This window comes from Heterocephalus glaber, unplaced genomic scaffold (genome assembly GCF_053883595.1).
Source record: "Heterocephalus glaber isolate CG9 unplaced genomic scaffold, H.glaber_assembly_v1.0 deba00000738, whole genome shotgun sequence".
Taxonomy (NCBI): Eukaryota; Metazoa; Chordata; class Mammalia; order Rodentia; family Bathyergidae; genus Heterocephalus; species Heterocephalus glaber.
The window spans coordinates 11,127,311-11,147,989 of NW_028258161.1; the positions used below are offsets into that span (position 1 = coordinate 11,127,311).

The following is a 20,679-nucleotide window of genomic DNA, read 5'->3' on the forward strand; positions in this document are numbered from 1 at the left end:
GCAGAACAAGACAGATCAGAATGGCAGGGTTCACAAGGAAATGAAAAGCGGCTGGTAAGGGAAGGGAAACAAACCCAAAGTTGGGAAACTCAAAATTTATAAATATCTATCCTAACAAAGAAGAAAAACAATTTTTTTCCCTAAGCATCACTTCGTTTGTTTCCCTCGACAATTCAGTGTTGGTTCAGATGGCCTTTTTAAAACTAATGGAACATATCATATTTACCACCAACAATTCTCTCTGGCAGACAACAATTCTCTCTGGCGGACTATGTGATGTTTTTTAATTCTCTAATTTTAAAAATATTCTGAAAGGGATATACGTTTCAAAAATTTAAATAAAACAAATCTCTGCCTATTTACCCATTATAAGACATGTAGTGGACATACATCAAGTATCCCAAAGATATTTGATACAAGTTGTTTGTTCACCTCTACAACACTAAGTCATTTTCTGCTTTTATAAAAAGTTCAAGTTTAATACTTACAAAAACATATTTTTAAAACTCTTACCCATATTGCAAGTTTGGCCTTATTTCCATCCACTGAAATTGTTTTCACCTTGAAGTCAACACCTTAAAGAAATGAAAATTTTAGTTTAATATTCATTGTCAAGAAAACCAGAACATGATCAAAAGCTCAAATTCGCAATCCAAATCCTTGGAATTTTGGATATGTGTGTAAGTCACTAGGATCAGCAGCTCAGGATTTAATCAGGTTAAATGAAAATCAAATGCTTTGGAATTGAAACAAATACCTGTATTTTTCCAATAAGGAAAAATAAAATTAAATTTAAGGTGATGATTAACTGTATATATAAAAATCAAGAGCTCAAATTATGGTGCTGAGACAGAAAAGAGAGTACTCTTAGCTGACCAAGGACCATGACAGCTGTCAGGGGTTCCCTAAGCACCCCGACACTACTGTCCAGAGTTTCATCACCACTAACTCAGATCTTGAATGAAAACAGCACTGTATAAAAGGGGCACGCATGCCTGTCTGTGCATTCTGTGCTAATTTTATCCTGAAAAACATTAGTTATATATATATAACCTAGTCAATGACCACTTGCTACCCCATCGCAAAAGTCCAAGAAAAGAATTCCATATAATACATCCAATGATGTAAGGATCTTCACAGCTGAGAGCCGGGTGCCCAGAGACCTAGGACAAATTTAGATGGGTGCTACGCTATGTGGAAAGGAGACCCTCATAAGAAATCACATGAAGTTCTCCTCAGCGGCCCCATCTCTTCTGGAAAAGGAGTGACATGCCACCCAGCTTAAATGAACAGTGACTGCTCTCACGTCCGAAACAGAACATCAGACACAATGTGCGGTCTGCCCCACTGGCCAGAAGGAAAACACTGGCCCAAGAAGTGTGGGAAGAAGCTTACAGGAGACCTCATCAGCTTGCCACTACTAATTCTGGACAGTTCCAACTAAAACGAGCAGCACCCTCACGTGCTAAATGCCTAGCACAACACTCCCTACCACCACAGAAACCTGCTGCTAACTGTGGAAGGCTCCTAGGGGCCCATCACATACACAAGTTAGTTAACAAAAATCCACATTCAAGTGTGTATTGTGCCTAGTCTGCCTGAGTGCCACAGACAGACAGACAGATAGATGTAGGTGTCTGTCTGTCTATGTTGGATCAGGGTGATAAAGCCATACCAATAGTAAAAAGACAGTGCTTATTATGTAGTCCAAGGAAAACCTAAGTATAAAATTTCTTTGCAACCAAACAAAAACCACATACTAAATAATCTTATATTCACCAATTCCAGATAAAGAAGCATTATGCCATCTAAAAGTGGAAACATCCGTGTAAACGGCATGAAATTATTTACATGTTCTTCCTATTGCTTTAAAAGAAACACAGAGGAAGGATATGGTCTTGCTGTGCCTACTAAATTAAGGCCACTGGTAGACACTACATAGAGATAGCCTGGCACAATGTCTTGAGAACTCAGTTAAATTCTTTTCAGAAAGTACTATATACACATTTTTTCCTTTTTATCTGCAGATGCATGTTCTGAGCAGATCAGCCTCTTTCCTAATTAACCAAGTAAAGAAACTCACTGCTTCCAAGCTTTTTCCTCCCTTGCCCCATCCTTTTCTTTATTATTTGTTTTTGTGTGCTTCTTGACCAACAGTCTAATGACTATCTCTGTCATAGGGAAAATCTCCATGTGGATAACTAACAACGTGTCCAACTGGTTCTTCTGACACGGTCTGTTAACATACTGATAGCACCCACAGGAGATAATGCCCCCTGAAATCCTACCTTCAGAGCCAATAGACAAAAGCAAGCTGAAAGGCACCTCATCCTGATCCACACCTCTAAAATCTCTAGATGTCCCCCTAAAGCTTCATGCAACCATAGGTGGAGCTTTCTGGAGGTGGCTGGATCGAGAGTGTGATGCTGAAATTAAGGATGCCGCACCCTGGGTGTGGGTGGTACCACCCAAAAGGTGGGTAGCCTGAAAGGGATAAAAGGGTCAGAAAGAAGACAAGCTTGCTGCTGCTGCTGCTTGCTTCTTGGCTGTCTCCTGCTTGCTTGCCATGGACTGTTTCTCCTCTGAGATGGCCCCTCTGCCATGCTACTGTGCTGTGCAGCCAGCCAACTACGGAGTGAAACTGCTACAAACTGTGAACCAGAATAAACCTTTGCTCCTTTAACTTTGGGTGTTGGGTATGTTCTCTCAGCAATTAGAGTGTAACTAAGAAAACACTTCTTACTAGATGTGCTTAATCGACCTCTTCAACATCTTTGTGTGGGTGTCAAGGAGCTCATGAGAGAGGAACTGTCATTTTAGATTTTTTTCTTGTTCATTTGTATTTGCATTGTTAGCATGATCTTTTAATTCAGTTTCATGGAAGGAATCTTTTTTTAGGCCTATTTGAGTTAAAACTAGGTAATATACTCAACAAAGCCTTTGAAACAAGCAGTAAGTGGAATATGAAAATTTATAAAAGAATAAGCACAACAGACACTGCTGAGTGGGACACCAGAACATTATCAACTGAAGCATTTTCCTTGTCAAGGAAGAGAAAACTTATTGAACAGAGAGTGACTCAGGAGCAGGGTGTGGTGGCTCACACCTGGCAGGAGGACTGACACCACACAGCCAAAGGCTGTCAGGGAAAAGGGGAGGGAGGAGGGGATGAGAGCGAAGGGGAGAGGGCTCAGAACTGACACAAATGTTAGAATCAGCAAACAAGGGCCCTAAAACAATTATAGGGGCCAGGGATTTAGCTCAGAGGTTCCGCGCCTGCCTCACAAGCGCAAGGTCCTGAGTTTGATCCCCAGTACCAAAGAATAAAATAAAACAATTATAACTGTATATCATACGTTTAAAAAGTTAAAAGACAATGGTACAAAAAATTAATGAAACAAAATTACTGACAGAACTGAAAGGGAACATTGTTTCACAATAATAGAGGTTTTAAAGAAAGAAAAACAATAATTAGAGGTTTTAATACCTCACTTCCAATAATGAATAGAGCAATAAGATAAATTACCAAGAGAGGGAAAAAAGGATTTTTTTTTTTTGGTTTTTTGAGGCAGGGTCTCCCTTTGTAGTTCAGGCTGGCCCTGAACTCACTATGTAGCCCAGGCTGGCCTTGAACTTGTGGTGATCCTCCTGCCTCAGCCTCCTCAGTGCTGGGCGTGCGCCAGCACCCCTGGCTAAGAGAGAAAAGATTTGAATGACACCACAAGCCAATTAGACCAAACACAACACTCCAACAACAAATGTTCTCAAGTGTGCATGAACATTCTTCAGGAAAGACCATATGTTGGCCATACAAAAGGCTTAATAACTTTCAAAGGACGGAAATCAAACAAAACATTTTTCTGAAGGAAACTAATATGAAACCAGAAATTAATGACAGAAGGAAAACTGGAAAATTCACCAATATGTAGACATTAAAAGGCATCTTTTAGGGGTAAGGATGTAGCTCCGTGGTGCTGTGCCTGCCTGGCAAGCGGAAGGTCCTGAGTTCGATTCCCAGTACTGGGGAAAAAAAAACAAAACAAGGGGCACCTTTTTAAATAACCATAGATCAAAAAAGTCAGGGAAAATTTGAGACAAATGAAAGCACAATACAGCAAAACTTATAAAATACAGTGAAAGCAATGCTAAGAGGAAATATATGGTTATAAACACATGAATTATAAAATAAGAAACATCTCAAGTCAATAATCTCACTACGCCTTCAATAACTAAAAGAGCAAATTAAATGCAAAGCAGGGGAGGCAGAATAATAAAGATTAGACAAGACAAAACATAAAATAGATAAACTGTTGACCAAAGTTATTTTTTTAAGTTCAACAAACCTATAAACTAGCTTTATTTTAAAAAAGAGAGAGAAATTAAAATTACAAAAATCAAGTAAGAAAGCAGGGGCATTTTTGAGTATGCCTTATCCAAAATGCGTGGAACCAGAAATGTTTCATATTTCGAAATTCTTTGAATTTTGGAATATCGCATAGACTCTGACATCACATTGACCCTCAAAGTTTCAGACTTCAGAGCATTTCAGATTTAAGATTTCTGGATTAGGGATGCTCAAACTGTATTAATAATTTTACAGAAAAAAATAATTACAAAACAGTATTAAGCAATTGTACTCCAACAAATTAAATCGGATAATCAAGATGAAACTGACATATTCCTAGAAACACACAATTTGCCAAAATTGACTCATGAAGAAACAGATTGTCTGAATAAACTCCTAACTAGTAAAGAGATTGAATCAGTAATCGATCCAGTTAATTTCCAGAATGTGAAACGGCTGAACATCTTTTAAAATCACATAAATAAGCCAGGGATTTAGCTCAGTGGTTCCACCACCTGCCTTGCAAGCACAAGATCCCAAGTTTGATCCCCGGTACAAAAAAAAAAAAAAAAAAAAAATCACATAAATAAAATGAAGGGAAAAAGAACATAAAATCATACTAATCATGTGCAGAAAAAGTATTTGACAAAATTCAATGCCACTGCAACATTTAAAATATTCAACAAACGAGGAACAGAAGGAATTTTCTCAACATGATAAAGGGTTTATATGAAAGGTAACACACTCAGTGATATGGACTGAACGTTTCCCCCCCTAAGATCAGAAATAAAACAAGGACACCAACTTCCACCACTCTATAGAGTATCAAAGATCTAGCTAAAGGCACTCAGAAAGAAAAAGAATCCAAGTTGGAAATGGAAAAGTAAAATTATCTTTTTATAGATGATGTGATCTTTTATTCAGAAAACCTTAGACATACACACACACACACACACACACATACGCACACACCCGTTAAAATAACTGATTTTAGTAAAGTTGCAGCGTACAGAATGAACAGTCAAAAGGCTGAATTTATATACAATAGCAATGAAATACCCAAAAGAAAAAAATGTTTAAAAAGCTCTCTATAATAGCATCAAAATAAATAAATAGTAATAAATGTAACCACAGAGATAAAAGACTTGTACACTACAAACCAGTATTGAAGAAATCAAACAAGACATAAGTAGTGGAAGGAATCTTATTTTCATTAATTGGAGAGCATAGTATTCAAGGATGACAATAGTATCCATGGTATCTACAGATTCAACACATTTGCTATAATAATTTTAAGTTTTACTGCAAAAATGGAAACACTGATACTCATATTTACACAGAATTTCAAGAGGAAATAAAAAATGAGGCAAAATCTTTTTTAAAAAGAATAAATTTGCATGATTCACATTTTACATCTTCAAAATTTACCACAAAGCTGCAATAAATAAAATGGTACTGATATACAGACACACAATATAGACCAATGAAAAGGAGTAGAGAGCCCAGAAAAAAACTCTCACACAAATGATGTCTGTCAAGGCAGCCCATACCATTTAGTGTGTTGAGGACAGTCTTCTCAACTAATTGTGCTGGGAAAAATGGACACGTACACACAAAAGAATGAAGCTGAACCCTTAAACTACACCATAAACAAAAGGATCAAAGATCTAAATGTAAGAACTATCTATAAAACTCTGAAGAAATAAGAGAAAATCTTCGGACATGAGATTCAGCAATGATTTTTTTGGATATGACATAAAAAACACAAGCAATAAAGAAAAACCTACAGGTCTTTATTATAATTTTAAAAGTTATCAAAGAACATCATCAAATCAAGACAATAAGAAAACCCTCACGTAGGGACAAAATATTTGCAAATAAAGTAAGACATCAATATCCAGAATACATGGAGAACTTCTGTAACTCAACAACAAAGAAACCTAATTCAAAAATCAGCAAAGGATTTGAACAGACATTTCTCCAAAAGAAAATACACAAATGACTAATGAGTACATAAAAATATACTCAATTTCATCGGCTAAGACACCCTTATGAGAGCCACAATGTGATGATACATCTTCACACCAATTAGGATGGCTATTGTATATATTTTTTAAAAAGAAAATAACAAATGTAGGCAAGGATGTGGAGAAACTGAGTGTGGAAAATTATGTACTGCTGATGAGAATCTGAGGTAGTGCAGCTGTAAAATTTTGACATTTCCTCAAAATGCTAAAAATAGAATACACACACACACACACACACACACACACACACACACATATGCCAGCAATTCTACTCCGAAGTATGGGCCCAAGGGACTGACAACAGAGACTCAAACACAGAACTGGATGACAAAGTTCACATAATCACAATTGTGAAAAGGAAGCACTGAAGGGTTCACTGATGGACAAATGTGGAAACAAAATGTGGTGTACATACTGGACAATGAAACAGTACTCAGCTATGAAAAGGCATGAAGTACTGCTACAGGCTACAACATGGACAGACCTTGGAAATCGTACGTCAGATGAAATAATCCAGGTACAAAAAGACAAATATTGCATGATTTCATTTACACAAGATAACCAGAAGAGGCAAATTTCATACAGACAGAAAGCAGAATAAACATGATTAAGAGCTACAGGGAGAATATGTTGTAAAATTATTGTTTAATTAGATCAGAGGTTCTGTTTACAATGATCAAAAACTTCTGGAAATGAATAGTGGTGACATTTGCAGAACAGCATACATAGTACTCAATGTCAGTGAATTAAACATGAAGAAAAGGTACAATTTACATTATGTATATTTTACCACCACCACCACAACAACAACAAACTGATCTCTAGCAATGAAAACTAAGTAAATAAATAAATAAGACAACCTGGAGAATCTCATTATCTATTAAAGAAACTGAATCTGTGGCTAAAATTCTACCCATTAAAAAAATTCCAGTGCCTAAGTGAATTCTACTAAATATTTAAACAATAATCCATTCTAAACAAATTTTTCCAGGATATTGAAGAAGTGAACACTTCCTCAGTCCTTCTCTAAGTCCTACATCACCCTGATAGCAGAAGCAAAGACAACACTTAAAAAAGAGCACTGTGCAATATCCCCCATGAACATAAATGAAAATGCTAAACAAAATTTTATACAATGAATCCAAACATGTAGAAAAGGGCAACATATCATGACCAAGTGAAGTTTATCCAAGAAATGGAAGGCTAGTTTAACACTGGAAAGAACCAACATGTACTTCACAATATTAAACTTTAAAAGTGGGGCCAGGGATTTAGCTCAGTGGTTTCGGCGCGTGCTTCGCAAGCGCAAGGACCTGAGTTTGATCCCCAGTACCTGAAAAAAAACAAAAAAACAACTTTAAAAATATATGATCATCTCAACAGATGCAGAAAAAGCATGAAGCATTCCCGGTAAAATCTCTCAGTAAAGTGGTAATTTCCTCACTGTGATAGATGGCATCTATGAAAAACATACAATTAACATCATACTGTATAGTCAACACTGTACAGTAGTAGAGATTTTTAGCCACAGAATTAAAACAAGAAATAAAGGAGATGTAGAGTAGAATGGAAGACTATGTAACTCCATTTGAATCTTTACAAAAAATCCTAGAACTTATAAGTGAGTTATCAAGGTTGGAACATACGAAGTTATTATTTGAAAAATCAAGAATATTTATGTTAGTAATGAACCAGGGGAAAAAATGAATAAATTATACCTTTTAGAAAGAAAATGTATGGAATACTTAGTGCTAAATCTGAAAAAAAAAAAGTGTGAAAATTCTATGCACTCAAAATTACAAAACGTTCTAAGAGAAATGTATAAAGACCTGAATGAATGGGGAGGTATGACGTGTGCAATGGTCATTAAGATCAACACTGTTACGTGTTCAATGCACCTCAAAATGATCTGCAGACACAACAATATCCATCAAAATCCCAAGAAGCTTTTATTTTTAATTCAATAAGCTGATTCTAAAGTCCACTGGGAAATGCAAAGGAACCAAAATAGCCAAAACAACTTTGAAAAAGAATAAAGATGACAGATTAACAATATCTCATTTCCAGAGTTCCGTATTATAAAGAAATCAAGACAGTGAAGTACTGACAAAAAGATGAACAGAACAGAATGGAGCCCAGAAATACACCCACACATATAAGGACTACTATTATCTTTACAGAGGTGCAAAAGCTATTCAGCATAAAAGGACAGACTTTTCAACTAATAGTGTTGGAACAGCTGGATATTCATATGCAAGAAAAAAAGAATAAAAGAACTTCAATCCTTACTTCATATAATATTCAAAATAATTATACTTAATGTTACACTTAAGACTATAAAATTTCTAGAAAAAAATCATTGCAATCTTTGTTAGATAAAAGATACATCAGAATCATTATCCATAAATGGAAAAATTGATAAAACTGATTTTCATTGAAATAAAATACTTATGCACTTAGAAATGTACCGAATCACCCCGCTGCAGACAGGCAGGTCTGCCCACATCCTACTGAGGTCCCCAATTGGGCGGAACACACGCCTAATCATCCCGCTGCAGACAGGCAGGTCTGTGCACGCCCTACTGAGGTCCTGAGTCACGCGGAAGACGCCAAATCAGCCCGCTGCAGACAGGCAGGTCTGTGCACGCCCTACCGAGGTCCTGAGTCACGCAGAAGACACTGAATCACCCCACTGCAGACAGGCAGCCACCTGATTCCACATTACAAAGGCGCAGAGGACACCAGACCACCAGACCAAGGTACTGAGTCCCACTGTTCCCGGCCCAGAGGGAGGGGCTTCTGAGCCATCATCCCACTGCTCCTGGTCCAGAGGAAGGGGCTTCCTGGTCACCATCCCTCCCGCTGCTCCCAGCCCAGAGGAAAGGGCTTTTGGGCCACCTTCTGTCCTGCTGCTCCTGGCCCAGAGGAAGGGGCTTACGGGCCACCATCCCTCCCACCACTCTGGCCCAGAGGGAGGGGCTTCTGAGCCACCATCCCACTGCTCCTGGTCCAGAGGAAGGGGTTTCCCGGCCACCATCCCTCTGCCTGCTCCCAGCCCACAGGAAAGGGCTTTTGGGGCACCATCCCTACCGCTGATCCCGGCCCCTGTCCCACCTCACCCAGCTCAGAAGAGGTAATCCGTGCAGGCGCTAACAGCCCCCTGCCCCAGTCAAAATGAGCAAAAACATAAATAAGTCTCAAAACCAGACTTCCAGATCACCTACAGCAACCCAAAGGGAAATGAGATGGAACACTCTGATACCCAACCACCTGGACCCACTGAACTGGCAACAAAAGGGAATCTGGAAAAAATGAAATCAGAAATAATTTCTCAGATAACAGGAGAAATTGTGCCCTTAGTGCAAGACATAATTAATAAATCTAGAGAGGAGCTGAGGAACATGATGGAGCTCCAACATAAGAAACAAATGGAATCCATAAAACAGATGCAAATAGATTTCCAGGACATGAAAAACTCCATTGAAAGTCGACACAGCAGAATGAGCCAGTGTGAGGACAGAATTTCAGATATAGAAGATAAGATCGCAATTAGTGACCAGGAAAAGAAAAATTGCTTCAAAATTATAAAGGAACATGAGAAATCAATCCAGCAGGTGCTAGATGATGCAAAGAAGAATAACATAAGACTGATTGGGCTCAATGAAGAAACAGGAGAGAGTGCAGATGACATAAAAAATCTCTTCACAGAAATTATGGCAGAAAACTTCCCAAGCAGGGGAAAAGAGCTTGACATACAGATAAGTGAGGCATATAGGACTCCAAATAGTCTTGATCAAAAAAAATCTACACATAGGCATATAATTGTTAAGATTCCAGAAACTCAACAGAAGAACAAAGTTCTCCAAGCAGTCAGACAAAAGAAACAAATCACATACAAAGGAAAGCCCATCAGAATCACAGCAGACTTCTCAACACAAACCATCAAGGCAAGAAGAGCTTGGAGTGACATATGCTAAGCCCTAAAAGAAAACAGCCTCCAACCCAGATTGATGTACCCTGCAAAACTATCTTTCAAAATGGATGGAGAAATAAGATACTTTCATGACAAAGAGCACCTTAGGAACTTCGTGAATACCAAACCAGCACTCCAAAGAATTTTACACAATAGCCTAGGAACAGACATTGAGGATCACAACCCCAGGAAGCAAAGCAGAATGAACCCATCTGGCGTGACAAGAAATTAAATGTAAAGGGGGAGAACCCAACAAAAAGAAAAAGTCATGGCAATGACAAGTCAATACGTTTCAGTTATAACCATCAACGTTAATGGTCTCAATTCACCAATCAAAAGAAATAGACTGGCAGAATGGGTCAAGAAGCAAAATCCAACAAGATGCTGCATACAAGAAACACACTTAATTCAAAAGGAAACTCATAGACTGAAAGTTAAAGGGTGGAAAACAATACTCCATGCAACAGGAACCCGAAAAAAAGCAGGAGTAGCTATCCTCTTTGCAGATCAAGTAGATTTCAAACCAACACTGATTAAGAGAGACGAAGAAGGTCACTACATCCTTGTAAAGGGAAGAGTCCAAGAGGAAGAGATGACAGTCATAAATATATATGCACCAAACACTAGTGCACCCAACTATATAAAACAAATACTAACGGACATGAAAAGTCATATATGCACTAATACAATTGTAGTGGGGGACCTCAACACCCCACTGTCACAAATAGATGGATCAACTAGACTAAAAATAAGTAATGAAATACTAGAACTCAATCGAACTCTTGAACAAATGAACTTAACAGGTGTTTACACAGTCTTCCACCCCACAAAATCAGAATACACATTCTTCTCAGCTGCACATGGGTCATTCTCAAAAGTAGATCACATACCCACACATAGAACATGTTTAAGTAAGTGCAAAGGAACTGAAGTTATCCCCTGTATATTATCAGACCATAGTGCAATGAAATTGGAGATCCATAGCAAAAGAAACTCAAAAAATTTCATAAACACGTGGAAATTGAACAACACACTTCTGAGTAACCAATGGGTCACAGAGGAAATTAAAGAAGAAATCAGACAGTTCCTTCAATTATATGACAATGACAATACAACATATCGGAATCTATGGGACACAATGAAAGCAGTCTTACGAGGGAAATTCATAGCAATGAATATGCATATTAGGAAAACAGAAGGAGCCCAATTAAACAACCTGATGCTGAACCTCAAGCTTCTAGAAAAAGAAGAGCAGGACAACCCCAAAGCTCATACAAGGGAGGAAATTATAAAGATCAGAGGAGAAATCAATGCAATGGAGACTAAGACAATGATAAAAAAAAAATCAATAAAGCCAAGAGTTAGTTCTTCAGAAGAATCAACAAAATTGACAAACCCTTTGCCAACCTTATCAGAAAAAGGAAAGAAAAGGCCCAAATCCATGCAATTAGGAATGAAAAGGGTGAAATTACAACAGACCCAGCAGAAATCCAGAGGATCATCAATACCTACTTCCAGAACCTATACACCAATAAGATGGACAACACAGAAGAAATGGACAGATTCCTAGATACATATGAATTACCAAAGTTGAACGAAAAAGACCTAAAAATTCTGAACAACCCAATATCAACCAATGAAATTGAAAATATAATTTAAAACTTATCAACTAAGAAAAGCCTGGGCCCTGATGGCTTCACTGCTGAATTCTACAAGACATTTAGAGAGGAACTGCTGCCACTACTGTTGAAACTCTTCAATGAAATTGAAAGGGAAGCAATACTCCCAAATTCATTCCTGGAAGCAAGCATCACCTTGATCCCCAAAACAGAGAAAGACCCAACTGAAAAAGAGAACTATAGGCCAATCTCACTAATGAACACAGATGCAAAAATCCTTAATAAGATAATGGCAAACAGAATGCAGAAGATCATCAAGAAGATCATACACCCTGATCAAGTGGGATTCATCCCAGGGATGCAGGGATAGTTCAATATACAAAAATCAATTAATGTAATACACTATATCAATAGAGCCAAGGACAAAAACCATATGATTATCTCCATAGACGCAGAAAAAGCATTTGACAAAATCCAACGTGCATTTATGATAAAAACCCTACAAAAAATTGGAATAGATGGTCTCTACCTCAAACTGCTAGAAGCCATCTATGAAAAACCAACAGCCTATATCATACTAAATGGTCAAAAACTGAAATCCTTCACACTAAAATCAGGAACAAGACAAGGATGTCCACTATCACCACTCTTGTTCAATAGAGTTCTGGAAACATTAGCCACAGCAATTAGACAAGAGAAAGAAATAAAAGGAATAAAGATAGGTAATGAAGAAGTCAAACTGTCATTATTTGCAGATGACATGATACTCTATATAGAAGACCCCAAGAACTCCACCAAAAGTCTTCTAGACTGAATAACCAAATTCAGTCAAGTAGCTGGTTACAAGGTCAACACACAAAAGTCAATAGCTTTCCTCTACACCAATGACAGACTCACTGAGAGAGAAATAGGGCAAATAATTCCTTTCACAATAGCATCCAAAAAACTGAAATACCTAGGAATCATCCTAACGAAAGAAATCAAAGACCTCTTCTCTGAAAACTATGGCACTCTGAAAAGAGAGATTGAAGATGATATCAGAAAATGGACAGACATCTCCTGCTCCTGGGTAGGAAGGATTAATATAGTGAAAATGGCCATACTTCCAAAACTGCTATATAGATTTAATGCAATTCCAATTGAGATCCCACCAGCATACTTCATAGACCTCGAGAAAACAATCCAAAAATTCATTTGGAGCAAGAAGAGACCCAGAATAGCAAAAGCAATTCCAGGTAACAGAGACATGGCAGGGGGTATCACAATCCCCAACCTGCAACTCTACTACAAAGCTACTGTGATAAAAACAGCATGGTACTAGCAAAGAAACAGACTTCAGGACCAGTGGAACAGATTAGAAGATGCAGAAACAACGCCAGACACACTCAGCCATCTCATCTTTGACAAAGGAGCCAAACACCCTCACTGGAGGAAAGATAGACTCTTTAATAAATGGTGCTAGAAAAATTGGGCTTCAACTTGCCAAAGATTAAAACTAGACCTGTATCTCTCACCATGCACTAAACTAAAATCAAAATGGATTAAAGATCTAAATATTAAAATAGAAACTCTGAACCAGTTGGAACAGAGGTTAGGTAGAACCCTTGAAGACATCGGTGTAGGAAAAGATTTTATGAACAAAACCTCAGTTGCCCGTGAACTAGCACAAACAATCAACAAATGGGATCTCTTCTTATTAAAAGGCTTCTGCACAGCAAGAGAAACCACCAGCAGTGTGAAGAGACAACCCACAATGTGGGAAAAAATCTTCACCTGCTCTTCCTCAGACAAAGGTCTACTATCTCGAATCTATAAAGAACTTCAAAACATCAGACCTCCCAAATTTAAAGACCCAATCCAAAAATGGGCATCTGAAATGAACAGACATTTCTCACACAAAGAAGTAGAAAGAGCAAATAAATACAGGAAAAAATGTTCAACATCACTGGTCATTCGAGAGATGCAAATGAAAACAACGCTGAGGTTCCACTTCACTTCAGAAAGAATGGCTGCTATCATGAAATCAACCAATAACAAATGCTGGTGGGGCTGTGGGGAAAGAGGAACCCTGCTCCACTGCTGGTGGGAGTGTAGACTGGTGCAAGCACTGTGGAAATCAGTATGGAGATACCTCAGAGAACTAGGACTGGAAGTCCCATTTGACCCCGCTATTCCACTGCTGGGGATCTTCCCCAAAGAATTCAAAGAATCATACCACAGAGATATATGTGCACCCATGTTCATAGCAGCACAGTTTGTAATAGCAAAACTTGGAAACAGCCCAAATGCCCATCAACTGGAGACTGGATCAAGAAAATGTGGTTTTTTTATAAAATGGAGTACTACTCAGCCATAAAAAATGAGAAATTAGAGACATTTATAGCTAAGTGGATGCACATTGAGGTGATACTCTTAAGTGAAATAAATAGGACACACATGTGTAAATACCGAATAGTTTCTCTGGTGTGAGAAACTGAAAGTGTAAATAAGGACTAAATGTATAATAGGTAATGTGAAATAGGAAGAAAAGGGGCAAAGGGGAAGGAAGTGGGAGGGCTAGGGGAAAGGATAGAAGGAAATGGGATTAATATGAGAAAATGGAAAAATAGGAACAAAATCTTTGTAAAAGGAGGACTGGAGGGATTGAAGGGAGGGCTGGGCAAGGTTGAAAAATAAGAACCAAGAGAGACTATGTAAAGGTGCAAATTTCCAATGATGAATGTCATTATATTGTATACCTAAAATGTACCAATGATTAGAATGAATAATCAATAATGTAAAATAGGAATAAAAGGTCCACAGGGGTAGGGGTAGTGGGAGGCACAGGGGAAAGGCAAGAAGGGAAAGGAAAAAATGATGAGAAATGGAAAACATGGAAATAAAGTCTTTGTAAATAGGGAAGGGTGGAGGGCATGAAGGGAGGGCTAGGAAAGGGGAAAAAATAAGAACCAAGATCCATTATATAAAGGTACAATTCCCAATGAGAAATTTAATTGTGTTGTATACCTACAATGTACCAATAAAAGAATTTAATACAAAAAAAAAAAAAAAGAAATGTACTGTTACAGAATGAAGGTTAAATCAAAAACTGGAAGAAAAATACCTGCAAAGAATATATCACCTAATAAGAGATTTACATGCAGAATATATAAAAAACTCAAATTTCAACATTAAGAAAACAATATGCCCAATTAAAAAATTCACAAGACTTGAATAGACAAAAAATAATATCCATGGGTATGATGACAAATAACTTTAAAAATGCTCAGCAGCATTAATAATTAGAGGAACACAAATAAATGAGATTCTATTGGTCCTGGCGGTGTCCAGCTGTCCTCCAAAGCCTCATGCAGTCTCAGGTGTGGCTTTTCAGGGGCTGCCGATCTAGGGTGTGTGATGCTGCTGTGGATTCACAGTGTGATGCTGGGATTAAGGCTGCCCCTCACATAATAGCTGTTCAGTATATGCTTCTCCAGAAAATCAGTTTCATGTTTACTGTGTGCTGAACACATCCAGACTTTTCGGCTTAAAAAACAAAACTCTCATGGATCAGATTCAGCTCAGCACTAAGAGAAAAAAAAAACCTGCAGGGGAGACTCCAGGCCTCACAGTGTTGCTTTTACCCAGCAATGTTTCTGAAGCCCCCGGCCCCCAGGCTTTTCCAAGAGCCATGAGAGCAGTGCATTCCTGGGAAACAGCATCATTTGGGATAATGGACCTGCCTGGTAAGATGGCATCATCTGGAACTGGGAGCAAACCAGAAACAGCAGAACGAAGGCCAAAGCAGGAAAATCCAAATGAATGAAGACATATGGGTACTCCAGCTGAAAAAGCCACAAAGCCCACGCTGCGCTTGATCGGGCCTCAAGAGCACTACACCCGACCAGCCTGTAGTGACAGGCCACACTGCACGGAGGGCAGAACTAACAAGCCCACTGTCCTGCACTTGTTTGCCTGTGTGCAGTCCCATCCCCTTCTTAGTCATCTCCTTTCTACCCTCCCAGCAAGGGAACACTCAGATCTTTCCAGGGAATTACACTGAGTTACTGCTTCAGTATATGATTTTCATCTGTAAATTACTTTGTAAGAGAGATTTACTGCTATCCCAGAATGTTTGGACTTGGCACCCCTGTGCATCTGGAAATCAATAAACCATTACTGGAAATACAAAAATAAATAAATAAATAAAAAGGCTGCCCCACCCTGGGTGTGAGTGGTCCTGCCCCGAAGGTAGGCAGCCTGGATAGGATGTAAGGGACAAGAAGAGGGTTGCCACTCGTCGCTTGCTGCTTACTACTTCACTGCTTTGCTACCTTTTGCATGCATGAACTGTGTCTCCTCTGCAATGCCCCTCTGCCACATCACCCTGCCTTGGAGCGAGCTGACTATGGACTGAAACCTCTACAAGCTGTGAGCCAAATAAACCTTTCCCCTTTAACTTTGGGTGTTGGATATTTTGTCTTAGCAATGAGGAAAATAAGTAAGATACCAACCCACAACTATTCAGCCTGGTTAAAATTTAAAAGGCTGCTCATACTAAATATAAGTAAGGGACATAGAAGAACAGAAATGCTTATATGCTCTTAGTGGGGATGTAAACTGATATGGTCAAAATGTTCTCCAAAATTAGATATAAATTTACCGTATGATTCAGCAATCTCACTACTGCCTATGCGCTACAAAGAAAAATTAATATTTATATAAAATCCTGTAATTGAATGTTTACATTAAATCTATTCATAATCACCAAAAACAAATAAGAAAGAACTCAGCTGTCCTACAGCTAGTGAATGGACAAACCGACTATGGTACATCCATACAATGGGATTCAACTCAGCAATAAAAAGTAACAACTGACTCACAACAACTTGGAGGAGCTCAAAGGCACCAGGCTAAGTAAAAGAAATCCATTTGAAAAGGTTATATACTATATGATTCCATTTATGTGATGCTCAAAAAGACAAAGTTGTGGCACATGCATGTAATCCCAGCTACTAGGGGAGTTGAGACTAGAGGATTACAAATTGAAGGTCAGTCTGGGCAACTTTAGCAAGACCCTGCCTCAAACTTTCAAAAAAAGAAAAGAAAGGCTAGGTTTGTAGCTCCGTGGCAGAGCATTTGTCTAGCACACACAAGGCCCTGGGTTCAAATCTCAATACCACAAAAGAAGAAACTAGAGCCCACTTTCAGTGGTTGCCAGGGTCTAGAGGCAAGGGCAAAGTGAGCTCAAGTACAGCACCAGGTAGTTTTTGGAATGACAGGACTGCTTGGTATTCAATTACATGAGTCTATATGCAAGTTTTAATATGTTATATTAAAATTAAAGAAACTACCAAAAAATTCAATTTGTTAATGTATGATAATTTTAAGTAACATTCCTATCAACGCATAAACTGGGAACATATAATAGGTCAAAAATATTAACTGAACCCCCTTCTGTCTCTCTTAGACAGAAGTTCTTTCTCCCAATAAATTTTTCCTACTTAAAAAAAAAAAAATTAACTGAAAAATAAATTGTCAGACACTGTGTACTGTAAAATCTCTACTTCTCAATGTAAGACTGACTTTCTTGCCAAGTCCAGGATTGATCCTGTTAAACTGTTCCAAAGGCTTTTAAAATAATGAGTTTTTTTATTCCAAAATATTATTGACTGTTATTTCTGACAAGTACTGAACTTCTCAACAGCCAATGGAGACAGGCATGCTGGAGGTGTATCACAATGTAAAGGCACTCCCCACCCCATTGAGACAAAGTACTTCCTGGAAAAATGGTTGGTTTGTGCGCCTCCCTGGCTTCATTGCCCCGACTTCTGAGAATCAAAGCAGGTGAAAGACAGCTCCTGCCTTTATCTCAAGAAACAACTTTTGCTTTTGTAAACAGGGAACTTGGGTTTTACACAGGAGGCCTTGCTTACTCAGTCTGAGCTCTGTCTGTCTACAGTGACAGGAACAGCACGGGTAAACGCCCCTGCTTTTGGCAGGGATTCCCTTACTTCCTGGCTTGGAGTTTCAGCTGTCTTCTAATTTACAAAACTACCGGGTTTGTTATTTTAGATTTTCTCTCTCTTTGTTGTTTTTTATTTTAGCTAACTGCCACAAAAGAAAATGCCAACATGACAGTACCACTATCAAACACAAAATCCAAGAATTATCTTAAGAGTTTTTTATACAAGATAGCAATTTGAGTCTATTTTTAAAATGATATACTTTCCTTACTATACAGTAATATGAGTTAAAAATGAATTGTTTACAAAATACTACTTTAAACAAGGCCATTAACAATTGTGCTACTTGTTTATATTTTTAACGCTCGCCCATTTGTGTACTGCTTTTAATGGGAGGCAGAATGTAATCTGATGCCTGGATATAAGATACTTTTTAAAAGATATTCAAGGCCCAGGACCCATTTGAGGAACAAATTATATACTCTCATCAGCATGCAATAATCTTAGTATTTGTTTTGGCAAAAGACAAACCCTTTTTAATAATAAGGACAACCCAAGATCCATCATTTCTTAAGTCCCCATAATTCATTTGAGTTTAAAATGAAGACAGTTTACATTAGGCTCCTTCTCTCAGTAAAATTTTCTCTCTGTAAAATATTCTCTCTAGGCATGTTAATTCTGCTAGCAGTTATTGTTTCTACCAATAAGTAATTTTTTACAGGAGCAAATACAGAAACGCCAAATTAAAGTGGATTTTCAATTAGTAAGTAGTTTTTAAATGATTCCCTTTCTTTTGTCATATAAAAGTCAAATAATGCCTGATATAATGAGCTCATATGAAAAGACAAAGAATAGCTCTTCCTTACAAAATTTCAAATGAAAAATACACAGAAAGAAAACATTTGAAAAAATTATTTGACAACCAACCAACCATTATTACCTGTTGCAGGTAAGACTTAGCAATAAACACTAAAACGAGAGCAAAATGCACAGAAGAACCAGGATTTCTATATACTCTATATAAGAAATCTTCCAGTTACTAAGGGAAAAATAGTAACTTTACAGCAGAAAAACCTGGTACACACCACTTTAAGTGAGCATGGTCCATCAACAGTAATGGGACAAATGCGTGCCGTACACCTCAACTATGAGAAGCACTGCTGTGGAATTCCTGCCCAAAACACTCGCTAGAATGCAACTGTGAGGACAGTGGACAACCACAGATTGAGGGGCACTGGAAATTACTGGCCTATACTCTTAGAACTCTCAAGGCCATAAAAGACAAAGACAGGGCTGGGGATTTAACTCAGTGGTTCCGCTGCCTGCCTTGCAAGCGCAAGGACCTAAGTTCAATGCCCGGTACCAAAAAAAAAGACAAAGACAGACTGAAAAACTCAGATTAAGAGACTGAAGAGGGCGGGAATTTAGCTCAGTGGCAGGTCCTGAGTTCAATCCCCACTACCAAAAATAAAAGAGAGCCTGAAGAGAAATTACAACTAAACTTAATGCTTGACCCTGGACAGGATCCTAATCCAGAAATATCGTTTTCTTTTGTTACACTGGCTATAAATGGGACAATTGCCAAAATCTGTCTGTAGACAGAATTATATCTATGTTCATTTAAGAAATACACATTAAGTTATTTAAATGTTAAAGACATCACATCTACAATTTATTCTCAACTTTTAAAAGAATATTATATGTATATATAGAGAAAAAAGTGATAAAGCAAATGTAATACATATTAACATGTAAGGAAAGTAAGATATATAAGGATTCTCTGCTACTTTTACAACCTATTTCTAAATCTAGAATTGTTTCATAAAAAGAAACAAGCCAATTAAAATAAACTTTTTTTTTTGGTACCAGGGATCGAACTCAGGACCTTGGGCTTGCAAGGCAGGTGCAGTGCCACTGAGCTAAATCCTGGCCCTAAAATGAACTTTTTATTTTCCCTAGTAACAATACTAGGATTGTCACTGCAATCTTTTTCAGCAGATGCAGAATTTTAGAACCGGTATAAAAGTTATTATCCTTCTCCCAAACCTCTCAAACCTACAAATGAAGCCAAGGAAGTGTAACGACTGCTCAAAGATCACCCTTCTTTTAGTCAGAGCCAAGAGAACTGTCCAGGTCTGACCCCACTCAACTTCATCCTTCAACTATCCCAAAGTGTCTTTTGTTTTCTACTCTTAAAACACATGATACCAAGATACTTGCCCCTTCTCGTATATTCTGACATGCCACAATGAACCCTGCCAGACAAGCTAAATTTTATTTTAAAAAAACATTTGGGTTCCACTGCTACGACTAGTGAGCTCTGCGTTTGCTTGCTGTTACTGTAATGGGGACTGAACCCAGGGTATTCGCGCTAAGTGACATTCCCAGCCATAATTTTTTTTTTAGACAGAGTCTCGCCCAGTCCCTACATTTCCTGGGCTAGGCTCAACCTGGCCATCTTTCTGCCTCAGCCGTGCACCACTACACCCAGCTCTAATAATCTTTAATAGCTACAACGAATAAATATTAGAGTTTGGAATACCAGTCAAACACTATACCAAACATTTAAAAATATAAAATTAGCATACCATACTATTAGGCCCGTGATGGTAGAGACCAAGTTGCATTATTAGTCATTACAGCCTCACCACGTAGGACAGTACCTGACACACGATAAATACTGAAATTACTGTTACATGCTACAAAATAAAAGACAACCTACAGCACAGGAGTGATGTGCATCTAGAATGTATCCCATCAATGGGATTAA

At 38.1% G+C, this 20,679-nt stretch overlaps 1 protein-coding gene across 1 annotated transcript in view; it reads right to left on the reverse strand.

The window, feature by feature from the left end:
* Rab18 (RAB18, member RAS oncogene family) overlaps positions 1-20,679 on the reverse strand; it is a 37,014-nt gene that overhangs the window by 11,748 nt on the left and 4,587 nt on the right. The window contains exon 3 of the mRNA XM_004861832.4: positions 514-575. Coding sequence (XP_004861889.1) covers positions 514-575 — 62 coding nt within the window. The remainder of the gene's footprint in view (positions 1-513; positions 576-20,679) is intronic.